The 14,253-nt window shown below is 44.3% G+C and overlaps 1 protein-coding gene across 4 annotated transcripts in view; it reads left to right on the forward strand.

Moving 5' to 3' along the window:
- The window catches only part of GRIP2 (glutamate receptor interacting protein 2), a 271,200-nt gene that overhangs the window by 230,649 nt on the left and 26,298 nt on the right, over positions 1 to 14,253 (forward strand). For all 4 annotated transcript variants that reach the window (XM_088171424.1, XM_088171423.1, XM_088171425.1 and 1 more), the window contains exons 13-14: positions 7,179 to 7,324; positions 7,958 to 8,038. In XM_088171424.1, the coding sequence (XP_088027550.1) occupies positions 7,179 to 7,324; positions 7,958 to 8,038 (227 nt within the window). The remainder of the gene's footprint in view (positions 1 to 7,178; positions 7,325 to 7,957; positions 8,039 to 14,253) is intronic.

Raw genomic sequence — 14,253 nt, forward strand, 5'->3', positions numbered from 1 at the left:
TCTATGTCCAGTTTCCCATATTTCCCTGGAGCTGCCCATACTTCGGATTTATTTTAGCATAAGCCTTTTCAGACATTTTACACAAAGATATCACAGTTTCGGACTCCGTGTCACTTCGTACAATACTAATTTGCATTCCCATTCTAGCCATCAAATCTCTTCCCAGTAAATTACAATCACAATTAGGAACAAACAAGAATTAATGCAGTTCAAATCTGTCCCCCACATCTATTAACAGCGGTTGAATAAAATGCAGTCGCTCATCCTTCCCGCTTACTCCTTGAATAACCAAGGATCTTTTTGACAATTTCCCCCCCTTAGGTATAAAATTTAAGGTGGACCGAGAGGCCCCCGTGTCTACCAAAAAACACACCTCCTCTCGATCCGGACCCACCTTAAAAGTTATTAAGGGCTCTTGAGTGGTGGGTCTTTGGTATAATAGGAGCCCCTGACACCCCTAACAATCCATTTCTTTTATTCTCTGGACTTCCTCCTCCTGAGGGTCCAGTTGTTTTTGCGGACACTCGTTTTTCCAATGCCCTTCTGCCCTGCAGACAGCACACTGGTTCTTCCCCAGCCGCTGTTTGGGTCGGCTGTCCCCTGCCGAGGAGGGAATCCCTCTGCCACTTCCTTGTGGCCGACCCCGTCCCCTCTGTCCCTGGGGACCCCTTGGACCCTGCGGTTTATTCCTCTGGGGCTGCAAAAACTCTGCCATCATCTTTGCTTTAGCTTCTGCCTTTTCCTCATCCCTTCTTACACATATCTGCTGCGGTTTTCTAACCAATTCCTTTAGAGGCTTATTTTGCCACTTTTTATCTTTTTGTACCCCTTCCGTATATCAGGCCAGGCTTTAGTAACAAATTGTACTTTAAGCAATGTGTTGAAGGCTGGCCCTTCAGGATCCATCCCCCCGTGCTTCCTCAAGGCATCCCTAATCCTCTCCAACCAATGAGGGCTTTCCTGTTTCTCCTGTTCTAACGACATAGCCTTAGCTATGTTGTTAGTTCTGGGAGCCGCAGACTTGATTGCCCTGATCAAATAAGCACGGCAATCACGGTGAGCCAGACTGGCCTGGTTATTTGGGTCCCACTGGGGGTCTGCCTGGGGGATGGCATCACCCACCGTAGGTGCATTGGGTCCAGCCCCCCCTGCTGCTTGTGGATGTTCATCCTCCCACAGCTGCCGAGCTTTCAGCAAAATCATTCGTTTCTCTGATGACTCAAACAAAATTCCCAAAAGAAAATCCCAATCCTTCCATGTATAATCCGCATTTCCCAAATATTCCTCTATCTTTTCCCCCACCCCTATGGGATCATCCAAATATGGGGGTAATTCTTTTTTTCAACCCTCTTATATCCTGGGTAGTGAGTGGTACAATTACAAACCCAAATCCTCCCCCTTGACCCCCCCAAAGGAACTTGACAGAGTGGCATCTGGTGTACCCCTGTCTCTTGGGGGGCTTCTGATGCCCTAAACTGAGTTCCTCTTCTAGTTCTGGGGGGTGATACAACATGCTGCTCCCCTCCCCCTACACCATTATCCTTTTCAGGTGGGGCTGTAGGAATAACATTTCCCTGATCCCCTTGCTCTGAAAGTTGAGGATACAGACGACCTGCAGCTGGCTCTGGGTCAGCTAGCAACACTGGAGGACAAGACGGGGGAAGGTGCTGAAAAACATTCCAATCCTCACCACTTTCCTCTAAATACCTTCACAAAATTCGACACAAATGAATTTTATCTGTTCCATAAGTAGCCATATAAGTCCCCTTGCCAACTTATACTCTGGCCACACAAAATAACAATATTTTACCATAATTTCCATAGTTACTTCTGGGTGAATATACAATCTTTCCCAAGACCTCAGCATTCACCCCAAGGGACTCTCCGGGGGTATTATGGGATCGTCATCCCATTTGCCGGGGCCCCTTCGCGGCTTTACCTTTCCAACCCTCTCTGGGTGCCCCGTTTTACCTGTGCTACCCTCCATGGGTGCCCTCCCAGGTTTACCTGTGCTACCCTCCATGGGTGCCCTCCCAGGTTTGCTCCCCGAAGATCCCATTTTACTCACCGGTGAGATTTTCAGTAGTCCTTCCCTGCGGACTCTTCACGGACCCCCCTGGTCCGCCACTCGTCTGTCTCCTGGACAGTCTCGGGAACCCAATCAATCGCCCGGTGCCGGCCGGCACCAAGGGGAGCTGATCACCGAAACTGGGTGAGGCGCGCCTTCAGCTCCGCTCGCCGCCCGCCGCCCCGGACGGTGGAAAGATCCCGGACGAGCCCCCAAATTGTCAGGAAAATTAATCCACAAACACCAGAGGTTTATGTCCAAAAAGGAGACAGAGGAGTCCTTTTTGCTTTATTCGAATAAAGGGAGAGGCCATGGGACATTCCCCTGGGATCTCTCAAATTTTCGGAGGACGCAGCCTCCTTTTTATCCTATTTTCCCGGCCGCATTTCCCTCTCTCTTTCCCCATTGGCTTAGGTACTTGAGAGGCACAGACTTCCCGGAACGCCTGATACCTGAAATTCCCCTCTAATGTATAACCCTCCCTTTTAATTTTTAATTCTTATAGAATTCATAGTTTTCCCCCCGTTGCTTCTTTCATCTTTCGATATCCAATTTCATTTATCAGCAGCCCTACACTTTGTTTGTAAAGGCAAATATCTCTTTCCATTCATCAATCAGTGCAATCCATCCCATTGTTTCTTTTATCTCTCAGTGCTAGCCTTATCTATAGGCTGATCCACAACTCATTTGTAAAGACAAATTTAACATTCCTCTCATTTGATTGATTGTTTCCAAACAGGGTTTAAAAATTAAGGTGATGGCATTACAGGTTTTTTTTCCTCTATTGTGGGCGAACTTGGCTCATGTTGCAAAGCACCAAACTCCTTTTATAAATCAGGCAGCAACAAAGCCTGCTGTCCCAGGGGATGAGGGAGATGTGCTGAAATCTGCCTGGCTTTGCTTTATCCTCTTGCCAAGCCTGCAGGAGAAGCAGTGGCTGGCGGTGCAGCCTTGCCTGGCTCTGATGTGTCACACACACTGCTCGCCCTTGTGCTGCCCACCCGGCAGCATTCACGCTCTTCTGGCTGCTGCTTTCTGGAGACTGGGAGCAATCCTCTCTGCAAATGCAGCCTGGATTTGATTTGAGGATTAAATCTCTGCTGTATATTTCGTTCTTTCCTAAGCCATACTGCTCTTCCTAGCTGGCAGGAAAATGCTGTCTTTCCTCCCCATCTTGAAGTGATAAGTGCACTAGGTTTGCAGTGAAGTGAAAAAGGCAGTTTTATGTTTTCATGTCACTTTTTGTTTCTTGCTATTTCACAGAGCTTTTTGCTCCATCATTCAAGATACCTTATTTCCTGCTCTTCAGAGGTTCTGCTCTAACTGCAGCCCAAGACATTAGAGCCCTTTTCGTCCCCTTTACCCGGCTGGGCTCCCAGCTGAGGCTGGCCTGTGCTCTTTCTTGTGCTGCAGTTTTTGCTTTTTACAAAAAAGATGAGCTTTGGGGATACAGGAATCAGGTTTAGCAGCCTGGATTTGACCTGGATGTTCATACACTCTGCAAAACCTTTGGATGTGAATGTGCTGTTGTACAAGAGCATGATCCACACTGGCTTAGTCCATCTGGATTGTTGTGGAAGAGTTGCCTCTGGGGTGCCCAGCAAGTGTGAATACTACCAGGGAAGAGCATGGCATCACCCTCTTCTCAGGAATGTTGGGCTGCCTCACATTTATTGTCTGCTTTGTGTTAGCTTGTGGCAAATGGTTTGATGCAAAAATTCTCACCTGTCTGACTTGTGATTTGTTTTACTGCAAATAGCCTCTAATAGACCTCCCTCCCCACCTGTTGTTTTGTTTCCAGGGTGCATGATGAAGCCTTTGGGTTCTGAATGAGGCAGTGATTCAGCCCCCGTTATCAGCAGAGAGGGTGGGAGGGGAAGAAGCCTGACATCCCCTCTTGGCTGCCTTGAAGCACACAGCTTTTGTGTCCTTCATCCCCCAGCTGTCATTGGCAGCAGAGGGAGAGTATCTGACTTCTCCATCCCGGTATCCAAAATCAATGCTTCCTGCTGAGCTACATGTTTTCCAGCTCTGCTCAGACACAGTTGTTTGATCATTGTGTTTCTGCCTTTTGGGTATGAATAGTTTGCAGAAGCAAAGTTTAGCAGCTGGCTGAAGCTGTCAGCAGAGTTTTGATCCATTGGGGGCTGAGACCCGCCCACCAACGTGCAGGCACAGATGTGCACACACACAGATGTGCACGTCTGACCTGTGCAGGTCGGCCCAGGGGCAGGTAAGGGCACAATGGATGAGTTCTGCATCCAGCAGTGTGGCCATGGTCACAGCTGCTCCCCCCACAGCTGGAGTGACCATGCAGATGTGGATGATGCTGAGTGAGCTCAGTGTATATCCTGCCCAAGGCTTGAATATGTGCTGCTCTGTATCAAGCAAGACACCTCCGCTGCTCTGTTGCTGTCTTTAAGCCCAAGGAATGAGTCATAGCAAAATGCAAATTTGTTCTACCCCAGGGAGATATTCCCATCATGGACTCAAACATATCCGTAGGGCTGTCATTCCCTCCAGGAGATGCCTGTACTCCTGTTCTTTCTGATTTTGAGACACTTGTGCTCCCATAGTCTGAGAGCACTTTTTAGGCACTGATGTTAGACTGAGTGTCTCTGAGACAAATGCCTTCTCTTTGGAAAAACTGTCTGAAGATTCTTGTAGGATCCCATGGCAGAGCCAAGGAGAGCTCTGCAAGACCCTTGGCTCCCCAGACTCCACTCCCAGTGCAAGGACACATAACAGCTGGAGATGGATGTCTCTGGAATGATTCTGAAGGGTTAACAAGACATGCCAGGCCTCCTTGTACTTGGTAAATGAAGCCAGGCTGTTGTGGCATCACACCACAAACTTTTACAAACCTGCAAGACCAGGGCTTAAACAACTGTGATTGACCGAGGCTAACAGTAAAAGAAATAAAATACCTCTGATCTAACAGAGCTGTTGGCTGTAAAAGACTCAGGCAAATACACCTTGAGTGAAGAAACACGAGAAATGGCTGTTTTGGGAGAAGGCAGCTCTGGTGGGAAGGGTGGCAAAAGTTTGCTTTGATGCAGTGTAAAAGTATCCTATGATCTCCCAGCCCTTGTAGCTGAAACAGTGGTGCCAAAGTGGATTGTGTCCCTGTGTGACCTCAAGATGACAGTGATGTCTGAGTGATGCAGCTGTTGATCCCTCCTTTGCAAAAGGTTCAGTGTGGGTCTCTTGGTGACAGAGGAGTCATCTGTGTTATACTCGATGCCACCTTTGTATTTATAAGCTGATATTTCTAAGTGTATCTATGTGGCTGTATAGCCACAAGTCCAGTAGAGGACTGCAATTAAACTTGATGTAATTTATTTGCAAGGGTGGGTTCATTTATACATCTTGGAAGTGTCTGTTCTAATCCAAATCTCCTTGAACAAACAGCTGTGAATTTGCATCTCATAAAGTAGCCAGTGAATTTCTATGGATGGTATCAACTCAGGCAGAAGTGTGAATATGCCTTCCTAGCAGTAAAATAACCTCCCTGGGTTCTCTGCAAACTTGTTCATATCTCAGCTTTTGATGGGCCACTGGCACAAACTGTTGTGCTTGTTCATTTTTCTTGAATTCAGATGTGTGTACTTTTTTCTTGATAACTTGGCCTTTCATATGCATCTTGTTGTTTGGATGTGAATAGTACAGCCAAATGTCTGTTGCCTTTGATGCCTTTGTATGCCTGGAAGCTGTGGTGCTGTTTTCTTACAACTGAATTGGGTGTGAGTGATGAAGAGTGACTGGAAAGTTTAGTAAAAAACAAGCTGTCTTCTGTGAGGTATCTGTGAAAGAAAGGGGAAAACAAAGATGTGTTTGATCATCAAATAGGAAGGGAATAAAGATTCTCTGGAGAAGGCATAAAACAGGATAACCAATGTCTTCTGGAGAATCTTTGTGGTAAAATAACTCCACGTTTTGAGGGGAACCTTAGACTTCATGCCATAACCCTTAACCTCTTTTGGAGACCACTCTGTAGCTCACATTAGTGATGGATAAAGAGTGGTTTCCCAAGCTCTGATGTAGTGGACAGCCAGGTGATAAGTGAAAAGTCTAAAAAGATGTAGTTAAAGTGAGCAACTGATAGAGGAGAAGGAAGATGAGCAATTTCCCATGGTTGCAGGGAACACTGCAGTCTTGTTTTTGTAGAGCCATGGGCTAGCCCAGGTGGGAGCTGACTGAGATAATGTGGGAAATAACTTGGAGGATCATCTTGCTGGTGTTGCAGTATATGTAAAAAAAAGGGACTGTGGGTGGATACTGAATGTAGGAATGTGTGAAAAACACCTTGCTTATAAATGCAGGGGGGTCTCAAGAGACAAACTGCATTGTAGCAGTACATCTCCAATGTAGACTTGCCATCATGATCTCCTTCCAAAGTAAAAATCCTGCTGATCTCTGTTCCTGGAGAAAGTGGGTCTAAACCAAGAGCCCCAAAGGGTCAGTGGTGGTTATATTGTCAGGCCATCACACTGGAATAATATTGGCCTTTCAAGGCAGTTAACAGTATCACTGTACATTTGGCTTCCAGAAATGCAATTAGAAAGGATAAATGATTATCTAATTTGCTGAGGCATTTTGGTGAGTTTATTGGATTGTAGCTTCAGTATTTGCCATGAACTAAGCAGAGGAATCTCTGCAATTTTCAGTGCCATTAGTTTGTGTTCCAGAGGGTGCAGGTGCATGGAAAGAGCTGTTTGTGGTTAGATAGGGAAGGAAGTCACATTCCCTCGTGTTCATCATTCTCATCTCTCAGCCATGGTGTTGATTTTTAGAAAGGTGACTGCTACTTTTTCCGCCCTTTGTTGTTGCAAAAAATGTGACTAGAAATGGTTATTTAGGACCAAAGTATGTTTGAACTTTAGAAACCCACAAAGGTTTTTTAACTTGTGCCCTTCCAGGGACACTGAGATGGGCAAAGTGTTATTTTCTCTTTGGGGCCAGTTCTGCAGAATATGTCAGTACTTTGTCTTTTAACAGATTGGCCTGGCAAAAGTAATTCATGGCCGCCTGTGGGGTTGTTTTTTCCCTCCTTTCCTCTTTTTCCTTGTCTCCTTCTTCCCATTCCCTCTTTTCCCACTGTGAACTGCAGGTGTGGACTGCTGCAAGTGGGAGACAGAGTCCTTTCCATCAATGGCATTGCCACGGAGGACGGGACCATGGAGGAAGCCAACCAGCTCCTGCGGGACGCGGCGCTCACCAACAAAGTGGTGCTCGAGGTGGAATTCGATGTTGCAGGTACATTCCCAAAGGAACTGCTGCTCCTCTCTGCCCTCAGGACTCTTCCAGTGCCTTGCTAACCCATAGGAGGGAGTGTATCCACAAGGCTCAGAGGGAAGGGTGAGAAAGCCTGTGAGGACCTTCTCCATTTCTTGTTTTTCTCTAACGTGCACTGAGGTGGCAGGTTCTGATCCTTTCATAAATGTTCTGTGCTCATTTCTTGGCTGAGATAAACCTAAGGAGTGGATGAAGAGGACACACTTGAAATATTTGCCCATTAATAGGAATAATATTTATATTCATTTTTGGCCTTGAAGCCAGGAGGGAGCCAAAGCTATAGGGTAGGTGTAAAGTGCAGCTTTGTATTAAAAAAGAAATGTATTTTCCTTTTACATTGACAGAGCTGCTTCAGTCTTGAAATACAGTGTCATGTGAGTGCTTAACTTGATGTTCAGAGAATGTATTTTTAATGAGAATCCAAATTTCAACCTGAAGTCCACAGTGCCTCAGATAACCTTATTTGAACCAATAAAGCAGTGCTTTATGCACTTGTTTTTTTGGTTCCAAAGAAACCATCTAAACCATCTATGCAACTGAAAACTCTCTTTTTTCTCCTTTTTTTTTCTTTTTTGTTTGTTTTTGGCTTTATAGAGTCTGTCATACCCAGCAGCGGCACTTTCCACGTTAAATTGCCCAAGAAAAGAGGTGTAGAGCTTGGAATTACAATCAGCTGTAAGTATTGCTCAGACCTGCAGTAGCAATTGCAAGAGCCTCTGCTTTCCACACAGGCATTTTAGAGGACTCAGCAGAGAGAGATAAGATCATATGGGGTTTCTGTAGCACTCTGGTGCTCGTGATTTATCCCAGAATGAATCAGATGTATGGTTCCTGCCTCCATGAGCTGGCAGCTGCAGAGAAAAGCAGCTGCATGAAGGGTTGGGACAAAGGATGTGTCTCAACTGATCACTTGATCTGTGGTGCAGAGTAGTAGTATATTATATACATATATAAAATTAGTAATATATATATATCATTAGTAATATTATTTTTATTTCTTTGCTCACACTTATATTCTTTTTAAAAATAATTGCCTGGGTCTGGTGGGACCCTTGCAAAAAGAGGTGGAGGGAGGAGAGCAAGTAAGAGGTGAGCCCAACAGCTTGAAGGGTAGAGAGGGGAAACAGCCAAGAGGAGGAGCATGAAGAGGGTGGTGGGTCTTAGAGACGTGGGAAGACACTTTAAATTCCAGGGTTTGCCAGGAATTGTTTCATGGACAAACTTAAGTCATGCAGAAGGACAGCCAGGTGCCAGGACTTGGTGTGCACTGAGAGAAGAGAACATAAACTTTTTTCCTTCTTTTCTCTCTTCTCTGCTCACTCTTGATTAATTATCTCTGTTTCTCTTCTAAGCATCATTTTTCATTTAAAGATCTTTTGGCCTCTTTGGAGAGGATGCTGTAGGGGGATGATACAGACAGATCCATCCCATTTTTTGGCTAACTTGGGGTCTTGTTATGCTTTGTGTCAGTGAATTTTTCCTGTATGGAAACACATGCATGTCTCTGATCACTCATCCCTCTTTCACTTCTGGGTAAAGTGAGTTGAATCATCTCAGGTTCACCATGTCCAGAAACTGCCACCATCTCTGATCTGAAACAGAGCAGCTTGTGAGCCTGCAATAATGGGATCTCTTGTCCAAGCCCTCAGGAGCACGGACCCAGCTGTGTCTGGGGAATGGAGTTGCAAGGGACACTTGAAAACTAGGTTTCATTAAAAGAAATAAGCTATGGTAATTACCTCTTGACATTTACAGCATTAGTTAGAGAGTTAATTGGAGGTGTTCTGGTCTAAGTGGGGTGATTCTCAGGAGTGACTGGAACATTGACAGGATGATGCCTTTGCACCTTGTGATATTTCTTCTCCCTCGTCTCAGCTTCCTCCGTTTGTGCCACAAGGACAATCCTGAGAAATAACAGCACAGTATTTAACATTTGGCTTGGTAGCAATTACTGTCTGAAGACATCAAAGTGCTTTCTGAAAGCAGCAGGCTGTCTGTAATGGCATTTCACTGGCAGGGAGCAGTGCACGGTGCAGACTGTGCCGGGCTCCAACCTGCTGCCCTGCCACTGCCTTGGCATTCCAGCCTCAGGGAGCAACCTAGGATAATGGATCTGGTTGCAAAAACTGACTCGAGCAAGGCCCTATTAAGTTTCAAAGTTTAGTTTGTGTCTGGGGCTAGAGAGTAAAATGAACCTGAGAGCTGATGGCAAGAACATAAGTTTTTATTTGTGAAGTCTTATTTGAACGGGATCTGCTTTGGATGTGCATTTACACTTCAAACGTATTTTTATGTTGGAAAGGTTTTAATTTCAAATTTGTTTAAAAATAGAGATTTCACACACTTTTTTGAAATCACTACTAATAGAAAGAAACTAACCCCTGGGTTTTAAACAGATGCCCATTATCCAACTACAAAGCAGCTTTTTAATGCTATAATTGATTTGATCTTTTTGATTGTTGAATATGTTTGTAGGACATTGTTTAAGTAATCCACATGCATAAACCTAAAATATATTGCAGTTATTTCCTCAGAGAAAGTCAAAATTATATTTACAAATGGAGAAAAAGACACCCAGAAAATGTAGTGGCAAGGATGAAGTTCAAGCTGAATCCTAATTTTGTTTTAATATATTAGTCTATATAAACCTGTGTCCACGTGATCCTTAGCAAATTAGATCATCATTTTTTCACTTTGCCTCTGACCAGGCAGATAAAAATACCAGTTTCAAACATTAAAACCAAAGCAAGCAGCCTTATGTTAAGTACTTCCTGCAGAGACATGATGTGCATGCAGGAGTGTGATGCAAGCAGCAAAAGAAAAGAGGTAAAAATAACCCTTCTCTGTTTTGCTCAGTTCCTTTCCGCTCAGTTCTGCTGACTTGAGTGCTTGTGTAGATCTAGAAGCAGCTTTTACAGCTTTCCTTCTCATATGGAAAAGTATATAACTACTGTTTTAAAGGAGAGGACTTGGTTTACTGGCCTCTTGCATTGGATTCCTGTTCCCTACTCTGTAAAACTGGAGCAGCTTAAGTAGATGACAAGGTGAAGGGGTCAGTAGAAGACCCACTGCACTGTCGTGGCCACAGAATTGGCCACAGTTCATTTATTTATGAACTTTGTATTCTAGCTACACTACAGATGTAAGATGAGTTGCTTTCATTGAGTTTTACCTCTTGGCTTCAGCTGGCTTCTCTGTAGTTAATTCCTCTGCCTTCTTAAATGGGCAGAAAGTGTTACGACCTCATCAGAGGAGCACTACAGAAATAAATGTGATCAAGTTCTTGCTGTGCTGTGGCTCTCAGAGCTAATTGGGAGATGGACTAACTAAAGGGTAAGGGGAGAGCAAATTCTTGATGGATGTGTTGGAAGAATTCACATAATGGAGCTGGCTGCAGAAGGAACCATAAATCTGCTGGAATTGCTCATAAAAGGGCTGAAAACCCAGGAGATTTGTGTATGAGGAGGGCAGATGCTTTTGGGTCTGGGAAGAACATACAGAGAGGGGCTGTACTTACTCCTGGTGAGGGGCAGATGTTTGTTGAGGGCATTTAATCTTCTCAGAGATCTCAAGGTTTTCCATAAAGAGGAACTTGGGCTGGATGAGTCTCCAGGTGAGGTCTGAGAGCATAGATGGGTTTTGTCCCCCTGCTCAAACACAGTGTGGCAAAGGAGAACAGCAAATCCAGATGCATGGTGGAAAGACATGCATATAGCACTATTTCCCTTTCCATTCCCCAGAGATGAGTACAAAATCCAAGGGGTGAGGCTCTCACTGACAGTGCTTTGTACTCCTGAGGGATCTCTGTGCTCTCAAGCCTCATTTCAGCCTCCTCCATATGCTAAATGAAGAGCACTGGAGCTGCCATGTGTGTGCTGCTCCATGCACTTTGTCCAGGGGTGAAGGGACATGAAGCCAGTGAAACTCTCATTTTCTCCATGCTCCAGTACCTCAGCCTCTGTCCCAGAGAGAAGGGCATTTGCTTGTAGAGCAGCTGCTCTGGCTGAGGAGCAGAGCATGCTCCTTTCTACTCCAAGAATTCTGGAGCTTACCTGTTTGCAGCAACCTCTGAGGCTCTGAGTGGTGAGGATGCAAATACAGGGAAACGGAGAGTTTTGACACAGGGATGTGAAGATTTGGCCCTTGTTAGCCTGAACTATCATCTCCATTAGCAGAACACATGCCTCAAATGCTCTGATGTTTCTGGCTGCATCCAGTTCTAATGGTGCAGTTATGCCTTTGAAGGTTGAAATCTCTTACACATTAAAATCTCCAGCAGTGAGAAGCTAATAGTCACAAATTCTCGTACGTTCAATACCTCACCTCTTAAAATAAGATATAGATTTGTTATTACCCTCTGGAAAATGATAGTTGATTACATGAAAGATTGCCTTTGTATTGAGAGTTTGGGATTTTTTTCTGTCTCAAAAATCCTCTCCAAGGGCTGGTTGTGACATTCACTGTAGGGTAGAGGTGTGTTGGTGTTGCTGTTTAAAGAGATACTGAAATTGTCATTAATTTTAGATATGCATTAATACTTTATATGGCTTGTTTATCAAATTACCTTTATATATCTTAACAAATCAATTCCTGTGCCCTTGGTGTGAAGTACTGCAGATAAGGAGCAGGCAGTATATCTGCTTGCAGGTGATAAAACCGGAATTTGGGTAGATAGATAACTTCGATTAAATCGCTTAAGCAGTGTAATCACTGTCCTAGTGAGAAGATGGATCTCTGAGCCAAGCAAATGTAGTTTTGCTGGCTCTGTATTAGCCCGTGTCCTGCCACCAGCCCAGCTGAGCATGTCTGCAGGCAGGGCAAGCTCAGCAGCCCCCTGTCCTACCCCCTCATTCACACTACAGCTGATTCACTCCAGTGCTTTTATCCTGGTGGGATGTCCTGATCTGGTTTTGCTGCCTGGAGATTGTGAAAGGAAAAGGATCTGTGATGAGGCAGTATCCTGCTGGAGGCACTGATAATTTACACACCTGCTGCTCAACTTAATGAATGATAGAGGAAAAAGTTGGGTACTGAGGATTTGATTTTCACTGCTGCTCTTTGTAATCAATTCTGATGCACTTTTTTCCCTCGTCTCATTCCTTAGCTATCCTGAGATTATTTGCTTTCTGATTTTGTTATTTCCAATTTAAAAAGGCTTCTTATTGAAATGCATTCTTATGGCATTATTACAATTTCTCTAATTACACATTGGCAGTGTTGCTTTGGCTTGGTCAATAATAAAGGGCATTTTTATCGGGTTGATGCCTGTGAAATATGTGCTGGTGCTCCTTGGAGGGGAATAATTTACCAGTACAAGTCATTATGCATTCTATTAAAAACACAAACTGGACATGTGTTCCTGGCCTCATCATCCATCACAGTGTAAACACCTAGTTAGCCACAATCCCAGCAGAGAGACTGAAAGCAATTTATAAAAAGTAAATAACAGTATTGATCAATTCACCTTTTTATCACTGCCCTGTCACCACTGCCAAGCAGGGTTTTCATTTTGAGTTTCTTCCCCACCACATGCTTCTACCTTTACCAGCTGTTGATTTATGGAGCCTTCTCTGGGCCACTGGAGCAGATTTAAACTATCTTTTGTACTGGTAAATCCACCGAAAATACAAATGTGTCTGAAAAAGAGTCTGTTTCCACCTGAAGTGGTTTGCCCTGGCAGATGGAGGCCACAGCCAGGATTCCTGCTGAGATGAGCATGGGTTTCTGTACCAGCTCCTGCCTCCATCTCTTCCCTTGACTTCCTTTGCTGCCATCTCCATTTCACACACAGGAAAGCAAAACCCAGAGGCAAGGCTGAGTGTCCAAACTGTCTTCCTGCAGCAGAGTTCCCAAGACAATGTCCTTTGAAGAGAAATAACCACATTAACAGGATAAATGAATGATAAAGAGGCTTTACTCATCTGTGCAAATGTCTTAATGCCAAAGACCACAGCCCTAATAATGATGTACTTTAGGTTGGTGCTGTTTTAATTGCAGACAAATTGGAAATTGTCTATTCAAAATCTCACCAGGGATTCATGTATCTAATGGCTCTGACCTCTACTGAGCCACCCCTTCGGTGAAATTGCAGCTCCCTCACTGTCAGACAGGCAGCTGTTGCACAGAAAGGCATTGTTGTCCCGTGTGAATGGCCCAGGATGGTTAAAAATGTGAGTCTCAGGGGTGCTCAGGGCAGCCTGATCCCAGCAGACAGGCAGGAAGCTCATCTGGACACTCTGCTGGGTGCCAGGAAGGGCTTTGGGATGCCAAAGGTTAATTAATAGAGTCAGTCATGACAGGTTTTTAGAATAAACAGCAATCCTCTGTTCTGTGCTGTGAGATTTCATTATCTTAACCTTGTATCTTATGCCTCTTGAGAGAACATGGTTATTCATTAAGTCTCTCTAACTTACCCTTCAGATTTGATGGTTTTATAAAGCCTTGCATTTTACATTAAGTAATTATATAATGTGATGATCCCCCATCCCTGGAAGTGTTCAAGGACAGGTGGGGTGGGGCTTTAAGCAACCTGTTATAGTGGAAGGTGTCCCTGTTCCATGAGTGGAACTAGATGATCTTTAAGGTCCCTTGCAATCCAAGTGATTCTATGATGATTCTGTGATGAACATTTAGAACATTTTACATTTACAAAGGCTGCCATTTATTAAAGTTTGAGTTCTCTGTTGATTTGGACAGCTGTATGCAGTTGTATATGGCTCTTCCATTTAACTCACATCTCAAGAAAATCTGTTCTGAGAGCAAAGCTTCTAAAAAAAGCCTGCAAACAAAACCCAGAATGATTTTTTCCTTAAAACTTGCTTTGTTCTGGAATAGATGAAGCACTTGATTTGTTACTCTTGCATCTGTCATGGGAAGCTTGTGCTATGTTC

Source organism: Sturnus vulgaris, chromosome 11 (assembly GCF_052056855.1).
Source record: "Sturnus vulgaris isolate bStuVul1 chromosome 11, bStuVul1.hap1, whole genome shotgun sequence".
NCBI classification, from domain to species: Eukaryota; Metazoa; Chordata; class Aves; order Passeriformes; family Sturnidae; genus Sturnus; species Sturnus vulgaris.